Genomic DNA, 18,850 nt, shown 5'->3' on the forward strand with positions numbered 1-18,850 from the left:
ATTCCTGCGGAGACCTGTTTGGAAGCTGGGATGTTGCTGTTTAATGTGTTCATAAATTATATGGATTGAGGAGGGCAGTGAATTGACCAGGTTTGCAGATAACACCAAATTATTTCGCATGAGAGTTGAAGTGTTCCAAAATAATTTCTCCAGCCTTGTATGGGTGAGCAAAAACATGAATGGGTGAGCAAAAACAGTGTGGTTCAGTGTGAAAAAGTGTGAAGTGATGCACTTGGGCAAAAATAATAATTTTCAATATACAGTTATATTGTTTACCAAGAGGACAACCATGGAGTTGTAGACAGTTCAATAAAAATATCAAGTCAGAGTGAGAGAGCAGTGTAGAACAGCAAATTATATGTGACAAATTGTTAGCAAAGGGTCAAATACAAAGTGTCTTGTATTGTAGTTTCCTTGTATGGATCTGTGTCGTGGCTACATTTAGAATATTGCGCACAATTCTGTTTCTTGTGTCTCTAAAAGGATATTATAGTGCTGGAAAGCTGCAGAAAAGAATAACCAATATGACGAAGGGGTAGAGTGCTTTTCCAGTGAGGAAAGTTTAAGGAGTGGGTTTGCTTAACGTAGAGAAAATATGACTAAAGAGGAAAATCATAGGGGTTAATAAAATTGTGTACGAGGTGGAGACAGCGAATAGAGTGAACTAGTAGGCATTCAGTGAAATTGACCGATAGTGGACTCTGGACAGAGCAAAGGGAAGTACTTCACTAAATGAGTAATTAACTTGTGGAACTCATTGTTTAAGGATGTACTGGTAGCCACTAGTTTATTTGGCTTTACCAGCTGATTATACAAATTCATGGAGGATAGGCCCATCATTGGTATTCTCTACGATAACTAAATGCAACCTTGATGTTCAGAGGTGGCAATTCTCTGCTGCTCTACTACTCAGTTCTACTGCTAAGGGATAACAGAGAGGCAGTCTGTGCTCTGCCTGGAAATCTTCTGTTGGCATCTCATTGGCCATGGTCTGAACTAAGATCTGATCCAGCATGGCTGCTGTCATGTTCTTCTGTTCATCCCAAACTGTACTCTCACTCAACAGTTTGCATGTAAGAAAAATACTTCATTTCATGTTTTCCGTTGTGCAAGTTTGTAGAAGAGAGATTTGAGGATGTGCTTTCCATGACAGTGGAGGAAATTTTGTTAAAAGGGCAAAGAAGTATATCCTTCGTCTGATGTAGCTTAATGAACCCTCTCCTAAAGATACAGAGGTGCCGGATGGAAGAACAAGAATCTGGATAACTAGTTATGCATGTGGTTTTTAAAGTAGCAAGAAGTATGCTGAAGAAGATTTCCCCACATGTACTAAGCTGGGCTGAGGCATTTATCGCAAGTTCCTTAGATCCTTGCGTAAGTGCTGGAGTCTCTAGTCCCAAGTGGACTTCTCTGGTCTTGATTATTTCTTAAATAAATGGCAGAAGCATCAATGAAGTAGGAAAGGCCAGCTCCCTGCCCCTCCCCATAGGAGGGTGCAGATGTCCTTGTTCACTGCTGGTGTTGCTGCGAAGTAGCACATGATGTGCTGGTGTCGTTCTTTTCTCACCTGGGAAAGTTTGTCTTCTGTATTGGAACCAGGCAGATTTCAAGCCTGGAGGGTCCACTTTGTTTGTTTGCCAGGGTCCATTTATAAGAGCTCGTTGCGAAATGACTCTGCCAGAGCCAGTCACAATTACAACTGCACATGTGAGCCGTTCAGTAAGGTATCTTGTTCATGCAAGTACACATTTTTGCATCATACCCAGATTGTGCGCAAAGGCCTGGTTGCAGGCAGCCAAATAAATGTTATGGTTTTACAGAGGAGGAACATTAAGGCTGCATGGTGATCAGCCCTTTTTAAGCAGCAATTTATGTGAGCATTTCGATTTATAATTTTATTAGAAAAGAAGAATAGCTGCAATATAGTCAGGGAGGGAGTACATGTGTACTAGATGTCTGGAGTTCCGGCTGGCTTCAGAGTTGGCCACGCCCACTACAGCCAAAACCTCTGTGTGTGTGGCTACAGAGGGAAGGCCCTGGAGAGCGACACCCCCCCCCCGGGGACTCCGGGGCGGGGGGGCCAGGGCCCCCCTGGAAGGATCGGGGAGGCATTTAAATGCCTTCCCTGTGTCTGTCCAAGGGCCAGCTGGCCTGGGTTCCTCACAGCCACGGGGCGCCCAGGCAAGCCAAGGGAAGGCATGGGGGTGTGGCCTAATACGACAATGAGCTGTGCTGTCAGGGGTGTGGCTTAGTATGCTAATGCGTTTCTGCTGTTGGGTGTGGCCTATTATGCTAATGAGTTCCTGCTGGGCTTTTTCTACAAAAAAGCCCTGCCTACAGGGTAAGCAGCACTCTTGGTATAAGGGAAACATTCTGTTTCAAAGGAACCCCCCCCCCCCAGCTTTTGATGTGTTGCAGCAGAACTGCATATGAGCAAAGGGAAAAGAAACCTCTGGATATGCAAAAGGCTTCTGCAATTCAGGCTAGATTTTTGGGTGTGTAACTGTTGTGTTCTCTGACATACTAGCTCATCGGAGGAAGTGAGCTCTGACTGTCGTGTTTATCGTGCTGATTCTTGCTTGCTGCCAAAGCTGAGTTGCAGTTATAATTGGTGACCTTGGATTAGGGGAAGACCGTTCACCTGACGTGCCCTGCAGTGGTGATCTGTCGGTTCCGTAAAACGGCTAAGATCTCACTGCTAACCTCTACAGAGCTCAGGAGGTTAATGAGGGAAGGTGGGGTATAAATGTTTTAATAAATAAATGAGGTTGACAGGAAGGAGCCAGTGCAGCCAGAAAGCCAGTGTGTATTTGGGGACAGAGAAAGGCACCGAACTGAGTCACAGTTTTTTTGCTCGTCTTGTATAGTATGATTTTAGTGGTCTTTAACAATTGGTCTTCTGTTGGTAGACCGAGCAAGATATATTGCTGAGACCAGAGCTTGAAGATGTAGCTGCAAATCATCCGGACCAATTTAAATTCTGGTATACTCTGGACAGACCCCCTCAAGGTAAGGTCTTCAAAAGCAAAAGAAGCTGTCTGTCAATCACGTGAGCAAAGCTCCGTTAATGCTTAGGCCTACTGTGGGGGGAAGGGAGTGAAGATAACATGGACCTGCCAACGGACCATCCTGTGGCCAGCCATTAGGGGAATGAGCCCGGAGAGAAGGGGCAGGGAGGCAACTAGAAGGGCTCCATTTGAACTGGGATTCAGGTGGGATGCCGTCCCACGGCACTGCATCCGCCAATAAATTCTGTGCTATGTCCCGTGTCATCCCCTTCAGGGATCCTTCTGTATTGAACGATGGGGGTAGAACTAAAATAGGCTCTATCTTCCTAGCGGTTTGAGCACTTCATGCTTTTAAAACAGTGGTACTCACTCTGTGTCTCACAAAAGCCATATTTGCAATTACGACCAATCAAAGAAGCCACACGAATGTGTGCCCTGGGCACCATCCCTCATCCAATACGCAGCAGTATAAGATATCACTATTAATATCAATGATATAACTACAGTTATGACCTTTATAGTTAACAGAGTACCTCTAAGCATGTTGAGTGGTCTCCTCCCCCTTTTGCTACTGAATCTGTGCATACTTCTCTTGCTGTCGTCTTGCCCTCTCCTTAGGATGAGGCTTGCAGCTCAGGTAAGAGCGAGACAGTCAAGGCTTCTGTGCCCCGTGCCAGGGAGACCGCGACAAGGCAGAGAGGGAAGTTAAGGCGGCCCACTGCAGAAGCCTGCTCCCAGCCAGCCAGCCAGCCAGCCAGCCAGCCAGCCGTATTGTGGAGCCTCTCTTCGCAAGAAGCCGGGGTGCCCTTCCCTTCCCCTTATTCGGTTTCCAGCATGAGGCACAGCAGTTCAAGCAAGAGAGTGAGATTTCTAAGGTGCCCAGAAAGTCGATAAGAGATCTGATCTCGGTACTTTTAACCGCAGCCAAGTGCGTTATCGCAAAGCACTGGGAAACTCAGGCTGCTCCCTCTACAATGGTATACTAAGCTATGGGAATACCTGCTTGATGATAAAATTTCAGAGTGGTCAGCCCAGCGTCGTCTAACAAAAAGTCCTCATCGCTCGATGAACACGTGGAAGGTTTTGCTAGGTAAACAAAACAGGTTTATGATGCACAGGCCAAGTAATCCTTGGACAAATGCCCTGTCATTGTACATGTTTCACTAGCTGCCACAGTTGTTATTTGTATAAGTGTACTAAGAAAGCTGAGAACTTAGTTGTTAACGGTTAGTTTAGTACTGCTATTGTTATAAAGTTATTGCTTTGTGAATTACACTCAAGTCAGTTTGTTAATAAGGCACTGTTTAGAAAGTTATGGGTTAAACCATGTGTGACCTTTTTGCTGTAACTGCATTACAGATTTTATTGTATGCTGATATTTTGAAATAAAAATTATTTTTTTTTAAAAAGATGCCCAGATAGCAACCTGGCCCACTAAAGCCACTCAAATATGGTCAGCTTCTTCTTTTCCTGTGAGACTGGTCTGGCGGTGGTCATGGTTTCACTCTCTCCTCTCTGCTGCCGGTTTGCTATTCTCCTGGGTGCCCCCCCCGGGGGTGCTGGGATGAGAGTACAGAGGCTGGGGGGGGGGAGGGCTGTTGTGGAGGATGGACCCTACTTCCGTCCTTGGCAGAAGGCTTGAGCCCCAGGAAGGCTCGCACCATACCTGTCCTCCAGTTCCATTGGTGGCAGCTGTTTCAAGACAGGAACCACCTGCCAAACGCAGGCCTCACCAGGCCAATGGTCCTGCCCGCTTTCTTGAAACATGAGGTGGGCGCTCTGTGAAGGAACAGTGCTCAGAAGAGCCACAGGCAGCTTGTGGCTTTAAAATACGTAAACCAGGCTCACCATGAGTATTTGTCATCAGTAATGCACCCAAGAGTCCTTGCAAAGGAAACTTGGGCTGCGCTCACACGGAACAGTAGCCACGCTAGAGAGACGGAAGATAGACGGATTTTCCGGGCGCGATCTCACCACCATATCTGGGAAGCGTAGAGCTCCCGTGGCTCAACCGAGGCTTCCCTCTGAAGATGCGCGGCAAAAAAATGGTACCTCAGAGGTACTAGTTTCCGGAAACCGCGGGGCAAGGGCGGGCGTCTGATCGCGTTTCCGGTGGCATCCAGCGCCCGCCCATGTCCCCTCGCAAACAGGTCATTTTGTTCCCCCAAGGCTCCACGGATGCGCACAAGCACCCAACGGAGCATGCGCACACTTCAGTTTAGAAAAGTAAAAAAACCCCAACAACCCCGTTTGCCGCGCCGCCCCGCTTCTTTACCTGTGGTGTGATCGGCACCTCCCCCCTAGCCACGGGACCTCAACCGGACGTCTGATCTCGCAGTCGCGCATTAGTTTGCCCCGGGGCAAACAGCCACGCTCCCCCCCCCGCGCATTTTCCAGCCCGTGTGACCGGGGCCATAGTTTTGCAAGTAAAGTAAGAGGATCAGGTGCTAGGACTTTCTTAGCAACATGGATGGCACAGGTCTTATGTTACTTAGCACTGTCTTCTGAGCCCATGGGGAAAGGGACACCTGCTTTGTGAGAGAATCGCCATGTGCAGCACACTGGGAAGTACCCTAGAGCAGGAGCCTATATTACTAATCTAAAACTTGCATCTTAGGTGAGCATGATTTTCTTAAAGATTCTGTGGAACGGATTTTCAGCAGCATTCCAACTCTGTCCTTGTGTGTGAGGAATTAACCTAATGCGGGCAGCAGTGTTCCCTCTAAGCTGAGTTAGTGTGAGCCGGCTCATGGTTTTTTAGCCTCCGGCTCACACATTTTTGCCTTAGCTCAGGAAGGAGGGCTCCAGAACAAACTAATTTACACAGTAGGCAAATCGCTCACTCACAGCTCTAATGCCAGTAGCTCAGAAAGTAGTATTTTTGCTCACAAGACTCCACAGCTTAGAGGGAGCATTGGTTGGCAGCAAGGCTAGCTCCTGCGAGAGAGAGAGTACGTGTGTGCCTGCACCTCTTTCACTGAACTGACTAGAGACCCTTTCAGGTGCTAGAGTTGTGTGTCCAGATCAGGTCATAGCCCTATGGGAATATAGTACCTGTCTGATCTTTCCCATGTCGTAGCATGCAAAGATCTGACTCTCCCCCCGTTTTTATTTCAGGCTGGAAGTACAGTTCTGGTTTTGTCACTACAGACATGATAAAGGACCATCTCCCTGCCCCTAGCGACGACACCTTGATTCTGATGTGTGGGCCTCCACCTATGATTCAGTTTGCTTGTCAACCTAATCTCGAAAAACTTGGATATGCCAAAGAGAACACTTTTGCTTACTGAAGCTGAGGTTGTACTAATTCCTCCGATTAAATGATGTAAGTGCACAGAGCACTCGTAAATAGCTTTTGTGGTTAAAATTCATATTGAGAGGGCTGTGGCTTAGTGGTGGAGCATCTCCTTGGCGTGCAGAAGGCCCCGGGTTCAATCCCCAGCACCTCCAGCCAAAAGGACCAGGTAGCAGGTGATGTAAAAGACCTCTGCCTGAGAGCCGCTGCCAGTCTGAGTAGACAATGCCAACATAGATGGACTGATGGTCTGATTCGGTATCAAGGTTTTCAAAATGAGGCTCTGTCGCACGTTCCATTCAGTGTCTCGTCCTCATTCAGTTCAGAAATAGTCCAAGGAATTAGAAAGGGGGGGGGGCAAGAGTATCCTTACACAGCCAGTATGACACCACATGTTAATTGTGATAAAAGTCAAACCCGTTGGTATACACCGTTCTCTCGACAGATGTGTGATGACCTACAAAGGATGCATTAGAAGAAGAAGAAGAGATTGGATTTATACCCCGCCCTTCACTGGGTGTCTCAGAGCGGCTTACAAACGCCTTTCCCTTCCCCTCCCCACGACAGACACCCCGTGAGGTAGGTGGAGCTGAGAGAGCTCTGACAGAAACTGCTCTTTTTCAAGGACAGCTGTGCCAGAGCTTGTGACTGACCCAAGGTCACATCAGCAGGTGCAAGTGGAGGAGTGGGGAATCAAACCCGGTTCTCCCAGATTAGAGTCCACGCACTCAACCACTACACCAAACTGGCGTTTGGTCCCTCTCTTTAGTAGCACAAAAGAAGTCTGTGGCAGTGGGTGGCTGCTTCTGTCCAACAGAAGCAGGTCTAGGAACAACATTGTAAGGACACTGAAAAGGCATGGCCTTTGCGTCGCCGGAGTAAGGAGAGGCTGGAAGGAGCAAAGGAGGCTTCTGGTCTGTGCCCCCCTCTCTTCTGACCCTGTCTGGTTGGTTGCAGGGCAGCACGGGCGGGGTGTGTGTGGGGGGGAGGTAGGCTTCTCCCCAGCTCAAGTTATACTTTCAGAATGATGGGAGGAGGAAGGGAGAGCATTTAAGTAGGCGATCTTTGGCTGGAGGGTGGGATTGTCCAGATCATGGCTAGTTTGGTGTTGTGGTTAAGTGCGCGGACTCTAATCTGGGAGAACCGGGTTTGATTCCCCACTCCTCCACTTGCACCTGGCTGGATGGCCTTGGGCAAGCCGTGGTTCTGATAAGAGCTGTTCTTGAAAAAGAGCCGTTTCTGTCAGAGCTCTCTCAGCCCCACCTACCTCACAGGGTGTCTGTGGTGGGGAGGGGAGGGGAAAGGAGTTTGTAAGCCGCTCTGAGACACCTTTGGGTAGTGAAGGGCAGGGTATAAATCCAATCTCCTCTTCTTCTTCTTTTACCTCACAGGGTGTCTGTTGTGGGGAGGGGAAGGGAAAGGAGTTTGTCAGCCGCTCTGAGACACCTTTGGGTAGTGAAGGGCGGGGTATAAATCCAATCTCTTCTTCTTCTTTTACCTCACAGGGTGTCTGTTGTGGGGAGGGGAAGGGAAAGGAGTTTGTCAGCCGCTCTGAGACACCTTCGGGTAGTGAAGGGCGGGGTATAAATCCAATCTCTTCTTCTTCTTCTTCTTCTTCTTCTACTGCAAGCTTAGCATAAAAATACAAACGTCGCACTTTCCCCCAGTGACTCCGCATGAAGCTCGTGCAAGAGACCTGCATCGTCCAGCCCTTCACCCTTTGCCCATAACAAGGTTACTGAGATCAGTGACTATTAGCTAATCATACATTTAACAAACTGATATTATTTTCAACTTGAATACGCTTGTGTGGAACACTCTTAAACGGACTACCCAATATTGAACACAAGTCAGGAGATAAACATACATGTATTTGAGCCATGGTTTTCCATGCTGTTATAAGCTATTCAGATTCAAAAGAAAAAGCACAGTTCCTCATAGAAGCTCTGAGGGCCCCCAGTGACAGTTGTGCTTGAAGTGCTCTTTTAAGTCATCCTGCTTTCTAACCAAATGGCAACATTCTTATAATACGACTGTGCTTCACACTGGACATCTATGATGGGACATTGCAATGCATGCTTGTGGCTCTACAGAAAAATGACATATAGCAAAATTTGACATGCTTTCAAAGTCAGTGTGCTAGATCCTGAATAGCGTTACAGTATAAATATGCTAGAAGCCGCTAGGGCAGTGATGGCGAACCCTTTAGAGACCGAGTGCCCAAACTGCGACCCAAAACCCACTTATTTATCGCAAAGTGCCAACATGGCAATTTAACCTGAATACTGAGGTTTTACTTTAGAAAAAACAGCTCATACATTAACTTAAGATGATCCAAACAAAGTAAGGAAAGCAATCCCAAATGCTTTCATTTACTTAAAATTATTTGGCAGAGAATTCAACACTTAAATGATGGTCTGGGCCTGGCTGGGGCGATGGCACACGTGCCCACAGAGAGGGCTCTGAGTGCCACCTCTGGCACCCGTGCCATAAGTTCGCCACCACTGCGCTAGGGTGTTCCTCTGGTACAGGATTTCGATGATCCATTTCTTCTGAAATAGGGGTTGGCAGCCTGGACTTCGCAGTTCTCACAGCTGGATTGAATTGAATTCAGCAAAGAAACACCAGAGTGGCATTTTTATTGAAATAACAGGATTTTTGGAATGTCTTTTAGAGTAGGATCTTTCTGCCGTAGGAAACCTGAGTTGAGTTGTAAAATGAAACTAGAGTGTGATGCGGGTGTCCCATTATCTCTTCCTTATAGAGGAACTGCAAATGTGATCCTAAAGGGTGGCATCGGGCATATGGTTTCATGGTTGCCCTTTCTCCTGAACGAGGCTGGAGCACTTAACAGTATTTAATGAAAAGCATCTCCTGTAGCTCACCTACTCCTCAAGACTACCTCTGCATCAAACCATCTTCCATAGGCAGAGGTTCTCTTCCCTGCAGAGCAGAACCATAACTCATAACAAAATGCAAGGATAGTTAACACAGTGCAGGCTGGGAATTACTACTTCTCCTGGTGGGAGTTTCTGGCTACTAATTGCAGCTTTACCACTACTGGTAAATAACTAATCCAAGGAGATTGCTTCTTTTATTCCTTCTGGAATATTGGGGGGGGGGGGGACGGGACACACACATTCATAAAGAAATTATATCTTAGAAAATTAATGAGTCTGTACTGTAGTCAAGTCTTCAGAAATACAAAATATAGAAAATGAATCACTGACCACTAAAATGGCTTACTGTGATTAATATATATATCTACACACACACACACATACCCTGATTTCCCCACTATTTTTAGAAGTGTTGCATAGATTCTTTGAAAGCAGGTGTTAAAAGTACCCAGACTATGGAGTGTTTCTTTTAATCCCTACATGGTACTTGAGAGAAAGCATTTAAGTCTTTACGTTTCAGTGGCAAAATCTTAAATATAGCACCCAGCCAGCATCAGCCATTTCTTGAAATATCAGTCAAGGTATTAAGAGTGGCGTTGGTCATATGGAATCTTCATCTCCACTCGTCAAAAGTTGGCGTTAAAAATCTATCATCGTTCAGCATCTGATCTTGGCTTAACATAGTCTGGAAGCAAAAATATACATAAAAATTAAGTTATACTAGGCTAAGTGGTGCAAGCAATGAAATCTGCTACTAAAAATGTACAGGCCCGTAAATTATCAACAGCCTATTTCAAGTACACTTTCATATATAACTATTTTATCAAAGTAAGTAGAAACAGAATGAACAGTTTGTACACATGTTTGGGATGGAACATGTTTATTCCAAAAAGTTAATTTATGCATCTAGTGTTTGGCTTTAAAACTTGATAAATGTGAGATTAGGTTTAACTGGACAAGCAGTACAGCTGGCAGAAAGGTGGAGGTATAGCTGGCCTGCCTCACTTCTTTTTCCACCAGTCATCATCTAAACGGCACTGAATAAAGCATGAAGACAGGCCACTTTATCCAATTCTAGGAGAGCACAACACTTTGTGGCCTTGGAGAGCCAGTTCATTCGGGTCAGAGGCATGGTGCAGCGGAGCCAGACACCCTACTGTGCCGCATGCATGGGAATTTACTTGCCTTAGTTGAACCCATTGCATCAGGGCTCCCAAGTACTTACCTTAATTCGGCGGGGGATGTATAGTTCTTTGCGGGACCATTCCCGCGGGGAAAACACAGGCGCTGCACTATTCCGTCGCCCAGACGTGACGTAGGCACGTAGCCGGGCAACACTCTAGCAATGGGGCTGGAAACTCGATGGTACCATCAAGTTCCCAGTCCCATTACCAGAGCGTCACCCAGCGACATGCCTACGTCATGTCTGGGCGACAGAATAGTGCAGCACCTGTGTTCCAAGCAAGAATCTCCCGGCGGGGAAGCATGTGTCCCCCACCAGATCGTAGGTAGGTACTTGGGAACCCTACATTGCATTTAAGAAGTTTAGTGATGTGCGTGAAGAGAGGTTGAAAATTTGCTTAAGGGTAAGAGTCAGGTGGCCATAAATTGGCTTTGCAGTCTTATCTTGACTTTAGGCCAGAAGTCCTTCGTAAATTCCTCTTAGAAGACGTTCAGAGCTCAGTGACTTACGCTGTGGCAAGATTTTGTTGCTTAGCTATTAGGAAACGTAGACTTATATTAGCTGAAAAAATTGTATGATTCTCTTATTAACACTTATTTTACTTTACTAATTTTATTAACTCTTTTCCTGTTAATGTTTTTATATTATTCCCATGTTATTACTGTTCTAATCCCTTTTATATCAGAATTGTACTGTTTTACTGGCTCCTACCGCAATAAATTAGATTGAATTGATTTCTGCAGCTTGTCGGCATTTCCGACCACCACCAAGACTAAAAAGACCATGAAGATCAACTTCATCACACTAAGCAAATCTGTATTTATTCACATATCTATAGGAATTGATTGAAAAAATTCAAATAGTAGTTCCTTTGAATATAGATAATCTGCGATTACTTGTAATACAGCCTGATTTGCTTTAAAGAAACAATACATACCGTGAGGTTGTTTATTCCTTGAGAAAGTTCCCCTATTTGCATTACTGTCCCTTCAGAATGTTCCATCTGCAAAATCATTCAGCAGCTCGATGAAATCAAGACAGCTACAACATCTTACTCAGTTACTACATGCATGTATAAGAGATATTGTATGTATGTTCTGCAACATGAAGTTGAATTATATTGGTCTGGATCCTAAGTAGTAGTCTGTAAGCAGAAGGGTGTTTCTGCAATTTCTGCTGACCCCCCCCCCCGTCCCACTGCAACCCTCTTACATTGTGTCTTGCAGTTGCCAGGAGCAGTCTGAAGCACAAAGAGGCATTGGGGGGGGGGGACTATATAGCAAGCAGAAAGCAGAGGGCAGCAGAGAAGAGCCATCTAATGAGTGAAGTTTTGCTTGGTCCTAGGATCCAAAACAATGCTATTTTGATTATTGGAAATGTTACGCAATACAGTTTGCTCACTGAACAAATGATGTGTAACTCTGTATGTTCTTAAAGAGACCAGTTCTCCATTTCCCCGCAGTTAACAGCATTATTTATGGATGCATGCAAATTCACGTATCGAGCATGCTGCCTTGAGAGTTAAACATGCTTTGAACTTGAGGGGATGTTGCCAGCAATAATTTCCGTATTCACTATGCAGAGACCCTTAATTCCTAAAATATACTGACGTATCTGGAACCTGATTGTTTAGAAATATTTTGGGGTGCAATTTGCTTTCCAAACCAGGCTGACGTGTCTCTTGCAAAACACAGTTTTCAGAAACTCAAGATGACCAGCAAGTCTGTGACAGGCTCCGTGATTTTCTTCTTCTTACACAACCTGTCATTGACTTGCTGTTCATCTGGGGCTGGCAGTGGGCTGTTCAGGTGACCACCATCTGCAAATTCAAGTTGACCCAAATGAACAAAGAGCCACCTAAGCCCCCAGCCATGTTGTGCAAAGTCAGCCCTTCCTTCAACTGCACCAAATTCATACATCAGACCAAAGTTTAAAATAGTAGCAATATACAGTTGTGTCCTTGATTCACAACTTCATTTATTCAAAGCCACAAAGGTCCTCATTTACTTCAGAGGAGAGAAAGTTAAGAGCAAAGCAGGAGCAGTGAATACCCTTTGCAGGCACCTGTTTGTGCAACAAAGCCCCCCAAGAAGTTTTCCTGAGACTGGTTGTTTTACATGACTGCTATTCAGGGTCAAGTACCCTTGGTCAAGCAAATGCTAAGTAATGCCCAGTCAAGTTAAGAAGTCAGCTCGCTTTAAGCTAAATGGAACAGATTCACCTTACGGCATGAGATACTAGTTGGGTGTTCAGCAGTTCAAGCAAGGCTAGATTCCAAAGCGGCTTGGATGGAGCTCAGCCAGAGAAATGGGCCTTTCCTGTCGCCAACTCCTGCTGCAGCCTGGGGCACTCCCCCCCCCCCCAGTGCTCCAGGAGCAGTACTGGGGTGATGCGTGGGGCTTTGCAGGAGGAGGAAAGATTCACCCCCAAAATGCCATTCCTCCTTGCTAGCCGAAGAGCACATCTGCCAGCAGAAAAGGTTGGTCCAAGCCCATGTTTATTTTATTTATTGATTCAGTTGATTTATACCCCCACCCTACCCCAAGAAAATGGGCTTCCTCCTCTGAAGTATCCTACTACTACAATGGTTTGATTGACCAAGATCTCCCTGGGCACATTCCAAGCCAGAAACAGCATGGTCGGTGGAGAAGTGCTTCCTGACAGGTGGGAGCTGTTTTGGATTTTAACCACCTTCCCCCATTGGTTTCCCACTTAGCCAGCTGAACATGCTGGCTTGACTGGATACCTTACCACTGTTGTGTTTATAACATGACTGTCAGCTTCCTAGTAACACCCAAATACCTAGTACTGCTCATACAGCCATCGCCTTAAGCAGAAATCAGAACAGAAATTAAAAAGACCTTCCTTAGTATTATTTCCCTGGTATTTAATTATTGCACCTATAAATTTTGCCACTGAAAGGGTGACAAGATTGGTTTTTTATCCGATAATAGCCATGTCACCCTGGGCTCTCGTATTAAGCAATTCCGCATTTCTAAGTAAAGGGGTGATTAAATTGGCTCTCAGCTTGTTAAATATAGGGCACTCCATAATCATGTGTTCAGTGGTTTCAACTCTTGCCATATGAGCACCTGCATGTTGCGCTAGCATATGATACTTTATTATACCTACTCCTCCAAAACCGCCAAGGGAAGGGCATTCGTTCTTGCCAGTGTAAAAGCTCTTCTGAGCTTTGGTACTGTCAAACGATAAAAGCACCTTGGCCAGTTGCATCAGGAGGGCAATTCTCAAGCAAAGTGTCGCACATACCCTACATGTGCCCTGAGAAACATAGGGCGATTTCTCACTAGAGCTGCCTTGCAGCACCGTTTGCCCCAAGACAAACATGTCAATTTCACACCCGAGGCTGCGGGGCTGCATTTGACCCGTGGCTTCGCCCGATTTCCTCCGCAGTTTCATGATCCTCAAAAACCAGGATCACGAAACTGCGGAGGAAATCGGGCGAAGCCGCAAGTCAACATGCAGCCCCAGAGTTTCGGGTGTAAAATTGACATGTTTGTGTCGGGGCAAACGGCGGCTGTGCTGCGAGGCAGCTTTAGTGAGAAATCGCCCATACTAGTAACATCCAACTTCCTAACACACTTCTTTGTTTGCCTAGTGATATCTGTAGTCCTAGAAACACCCCAGGCCCATAGCTACAGTGGGGCGTGTCTCAGGGCTAGGCCCCCTGGTTTATTGGCGAGGCCCCACAACTTCCCATCCAGCCCAGGGCCCCCAAGCAGCAGCTGGTGTGGGTAATTCAATTCAATTAGCCTGTGCCCCCTAAGAAATTTAAATGCCCCCCAACTTAGACAATTCTGGCTACGGGCCTGAAACACCTGATCCGGATTCTGTTTCCAACAGCAACCCAGACTCTTGCTCGGACCTGGGAGGTCTCTCTTTGTCCTCAAACCCGTTTTAAAGGGAAACGTTGCTTGCCTTGCAGTAAAACAGGATCAAGACTAAAGATGGGCGAGGGTGGGCCAAGACAGCGTGGGCTCTGATTTCATTATAAGCTGTTGCAGGAGTTTCTGCTGACAAGGAGGATGAATGCGCTAATCATCAGTACAAGCTTTCTAAAACCATTTGGGATGTGCCTGTTTCTCCCTTGTCCACTTTACGGATTCCTAGTATTGCGGTCCCAATCTAATACCAGAAAACAGGATAAGCAGTAACTTGCATTTTGGATGAAGGAAAATGAAATGTGTTAGATGCAAGGAATCATGCATATGAAAAGAATTACACTTTTCACGATTAGACTTTTCAAAACACCCCCCCCCCCCAGTTTTGTAATCCAGTTTCTGACTTGGAAACCAGAATCGACAGAGGTTGTCTCAGACTCCCGTCCTTGCAAAAAGCCTGGCGGTTCCAGCTGCTCCATTTTTCAGGTTTAGAAAAAATACTTTACACATGTTTCTCTGTGCAATATCATCCAGAAGATATTTTACAGAACCTCTTCAAAGCTGTGTAATGTTTTAAGTATAAATAATTCTGTTACAAAAAGAGAGACAATAGCCACTATTATAAGAACTTGGGACTTCCCTTCCCAAGAACTACTTTTATTGTTCCAGTGGTAAGGTTGGTTTTGTTCATTCTTAATTATATGGTTGGACATAGCCCCCTTTCATAACACGTCGTGTACATTCAGCTTGGTGCAAGATGCTGCACACTTGAAATAGCATGTCTTTATTAAAAAATATACAATCCAGATGTTTCGTTTTCAGAATAAAATATTAGACACATCTTTACAACTCCATACAGTAAAACTACATATAAAAAAGTTAAAAATATCTTTGGGCCGGACCTATGGAATATTAAAAAAATAAGGGTCCAGATTCAAAGAATCTCAGCTATGGCAGCAGTTCAGGTGGAGCACCTACGCTAGGTCAAGTCTTTCAACTGCCTTTGTTTCAGTCATGAACTTTGTGTAAAGTTTTTGTATTCCTGAAAAAGGGCTTGAGAAGATGAGTAGGGTGATACATAGCTGGAAACGGGGGGGGGGGGGGGGAACCCTCGAGATGGCATTCTAATATCCTTCAAGCCTCAGCCCAATACATTCATCAAATCCATGCAGATGCATTAATGCATTTTAGGTTAAACTGTAACAAAGGATTATTGGGTAAGCTTGGGAATGCATGAAGAAGATGAGAGGAGAGTTACATCAATCCCAGGGGCGCACCTGATCCAGTTTATCTAATTCTTTGTCAGGGAGCACGTTATGTACTTTGTATGCACCGTAGCTCTTCTGAGTCCCATTGGTTGTATTTGGACTTGGATCCATAGGACAAATGTAATCTGTAGATTCATCAAATTTCTTTTTTCTCAAGTTTCCGAAATGTGAAAATCCAAGTTTCTTTGGCTAAGGAGGAGGAGGAAGAAAAGTCTTGTCAAAAAAGTATGTAACGTAGGCAGGAAATCACAAAGCTGGCCACACTTTAAAATACTAAAGTAAAAAAATTATCAGAAAGGCTAACCCAAGTCCTGTAGAATACGGTGATTTGGGGGCAAAACTAGGCAAGGGCACTGCAGCCATTTTAAAGCAAAAAAAAAAAAAAGGGTGATTTAAAAATGCCACAAGTGCAGCGGGATGAGGTGTTCTTCTCCCTCCCGCCATGCCTTTTCAAATGCCAAAAGGGTCACCAAGGGGATCAGGCCCCCATGGCACTTTTAAATCACCCGTTTTATGCTTTAAAATTGTGGTGGCGTCCTCATGGACGCCATCGTGTTTCGTTAGGTCCTCAAGCCAGTAAAGAAGTACAACCAGTCGTCTGCTTGTCAAATAGTTTTAGGAGAGCACCTTAGAAAAGAGTAAGACAAACAGATACTGGGACAAGAGCAGTTTACAGTGCAATCCTACACAAAGTGACCCCAGGCAAAATGCACTGAAATCAATGGGTTGTAACCTACTCAAAAGTCCCTCCCAGCCTAAGGGATTTTTCTCCAGCTTCTGTTGAAGGCAGATCCACTTAACTTGGAGGAAGAGTCTGAACATTGCTTACTGGAGTGGTCAGATAACAGGGCATTGGATTTAGACTGGCGTAACTCTGTATAGAATTGCACTGTCAGAGCATTAGCGCAATTCACTAAACCTGGGTTGGATTGTCCCAGGCCCAGAACTGCAAAAGAGGGATGTCGCTCGGCCTTTTAAGGTAACTAGGCAGGAGGTCCAGCTGACTGAATACTGTCCTGACCAGAGTAACAATGGGCTGTATCCCACAATCTGAACAGAAGGGAGTTCACTGAACAGATTTCTTCTCTCTGCAGACGAGTGCAGGAGTAGGAGGGGGATCCCAAAAGTAGGAGGGGATCCCTAGAAATCATCTCCTCCCCTCTTGAAATAACTCTTCTGCAAACAGAGCAATTCCTCATGTGCAGGGGTCATTTCCTGCAGGAGCGCACAGGAGCGGAGCTCCGGCAGTAAAGAGCCCAGGGGGTGGGCACATGCAACAAGCTCCGCCCCCTGCTCCCAAGTCCCAGCAGCCCCGGGCCACAAGGAGCAAGAAGCAGCCAGGTAAGTTGCAGAGCCCCCCCCTCCACCCCAGATAGAAATTCAAAACAGTCCAGTGGCACCTTTAAGGCCAAGGTTTATTCAGGTACAAGCTCTCCCTCCTCTGTGAGGGCAGATCTGCGCGTCCCCCCCCCGATAGCTAGCCCCCCCGATAGCTAATTCAAAAGAGTCCAGTGGCACCTGAGCGGTGGTTGTTGCCTTCTGGCACACTTCCGGTGATGTCAGGGGGCGTGGCATATGCAGATAAGTTATGCTAATAAGCTCCTGCACGTCTTTTTCTACGAAATGACCCCTGCTCATGTGAGAGGTGTGTGAGCAGCTTCCTGCTGATTACTCTCTCCAGCTGCAGCCCCGTCTACCAGACCTTCGTTTTTAAAGGGGAAGGATGGGCTAAAACATGTAAGCAAACAAAATCCCACTCTATTCCCTGACCTTCAAGAACGGCTTTTTGGGGGCTGTGGGGAAAAACAAGGGAGATCATTTCTGTGATTTTCCATTCATGGATTTACCTCCATGGATTTTGTCTACTGATCACAGCACCCAAAATAAAGTATATAATGTTCAACAGACATGTTCCATTGTTTTCTGGTCAGAAGCAAGAAGGGAATTGGACAGTTCGAGACCTTTTCCTTCTTCAGCTGCAGAACTTACAAAGATACTAGCAGTCAGCAACACACTTAAAAAAAAAGACTCCTTTTCTACAAAGGCTCTATTATTTGCTCTATTGACCAGACTTTTAGCCAACTGTTACAAATATCAGAGGCTTGTAGGCAGAGAAACCCACCAGTCTTCAACTTAAATAATAGTTAAATTGTTTGAAAACAGGGCGGCTGAATCAACTTGAGACAGACTGCACAAAAGTTTTGTTGCAATGACGTTTCAGGCATCTTGCTCCTTTACATGTTTAAAAAAGGTAGGAGGGAATGAACGTCTAAACATTATAGCTACTAATCAGTTATTTACAATTAAGGGATGCCTTTTGTAGCAGTTCCTAATGCAGCTTAGTGGATAACTGTTAAAAGATTTTCAGCCAGTAGGCTTGCTGGTTCATAGTTATTGCAGTTTCTTGGGCAGCTGCTCCCCCTACTGCTGTGTTCAAAATTTCTCCCCCCCCCCCAAAAAATAATAATTAAAAGTTGAAATCCCGTGTAAGTAGAACACTGTTTTTCAGAAAGAGGCTTCAGTGTATGTGCATAAACCCCAGCAAGCCTGTAACACATACTTTGAACAATATTTTAACTTTGCGATATGAAGTCTGCACACAAGCCAGCATATACCGTCAGTGATCTAGCACCAAAACTTGGTAGGAATTTCATCACAGGAGTCAGACTCGCAGACACGCAATTCTATCCTCCAAGGCACTTGTCTACATTATAGCCTTACACTGATGTAAGAGCCATTCCCTTTTCCCTGGACATGTGAAGAATTCTTATAGCGCTCACCAAACCACAATTCCCACAACTTTTTTTTTTTTGGGGGGGGTCATGACAGCTAAACTGATAAAACAGATTTAGGGTTGAATCCAGACTAAGTTTTCTGCTAACAAGAAGCCACTTCCATCAGCAGAACAGAACATTCCTGCCTCACACCGCCTGCTTTACCCATAGGCCTCTCAAAAGTGATGCTTCCGGGGAACGGGGGACCCAGAGGACTAGGCTTCCCAAGTCCCCCCAGGGGGTGGGGAAACCCCCGCCCCAGAGGCCCATTCCCTGCCACCGGCGGATCAGGCCCCGGGGGGAACCCCACCCCGACGTGCACGTCACCCGGAGGTGACGCTGGGGGCGGGGCCATGGTCATCTGAGGGAAAACTCTATGGTTTTCCCTCGGATGGTCGTGGCCCTGCCCTCAGCATGCCCGGCGTGGTCACGTTACCTCTGGGTGACGTGCATGCGGCGCACGCGCTCTCCAGCCACGGGACGGGAGTCCCCCACTTCAGATCAAATTGCACTTGGCAAC

At 45.9% G+C, this 18,850-nt stretch overlaps 2 protein-coding genes across 2 annotated transcripts in view; one reads left to right on the top strand and one right to left on the bottom strand.

Annotated features, from left to right (window-relative positions):
- Positions 1-6,398, top strand: part of LOC107110874 (NADH-cytochrome b5 reductase 2) — a 32,960-nt gene extending 26,562 nt beyond the window's left edge. Inside the window, exons 8-9 of the mRNA XM_015411713.1 lie at positions 2,910-3,009; positions 6,126-6,398. Coding sequence (XP_015267199.1) covers positions 2,910-3,009; positions 6,126-6,298 — 273 coding nt within the window. The 3' untranslated portion in view covers positions 6,299-6,398. The remainder of the gene's footprint in view (positions 1-2,909; positions 3,010-6,125) is intronic.
- A 2,335-nt stretch (positions 6,399-8,733) lies between these two features.
- Positions 8,734-18,850, bottom strand: part of PPFIBP2 (PTPRF interacting protein, binding protein 2 (liprin beta 2)) — a 179,234-nt gene continuing 169,117 nt past the window's right edge. The window contains exons 28-30 of the mRNA XM_015411715.1: positions 15,566-15,745; positions 11,324-11,389; positions 8,734-9,888 (exon numbers count right to left, since the gene is read on the bottom strand). Of these exons, the coding sequence (XP_015267201.1) occupies positions 9,817-9,888; positions 11,324-11,389; positions 15,566-15,745 (318 nt within the window). The 3' untranslated portion in view covers positions 8,734-9,816. The remainder of the gene's footprint in view (positions 9,889-11,323; positions 11,390-15,565; positions 15,746-18,850) is intronic.

Source organism: Gekko japonicus, unplaced genomic scaffold (assembly GCF_001447785.1).
Source record: "Gekko japonicus isolate JY-2015 unplaced genomic scaffold, Gekko_japonicus_V1.1 scaffold156, whole genome shotgun sequence".
Taxonomy (NCBI): domain Eukaryota; kingdom Metazoa; phylum Chordata; class Lepidosauria; order Squamata; family Gekkonidae; genus Gekko; species Gekko japonicus.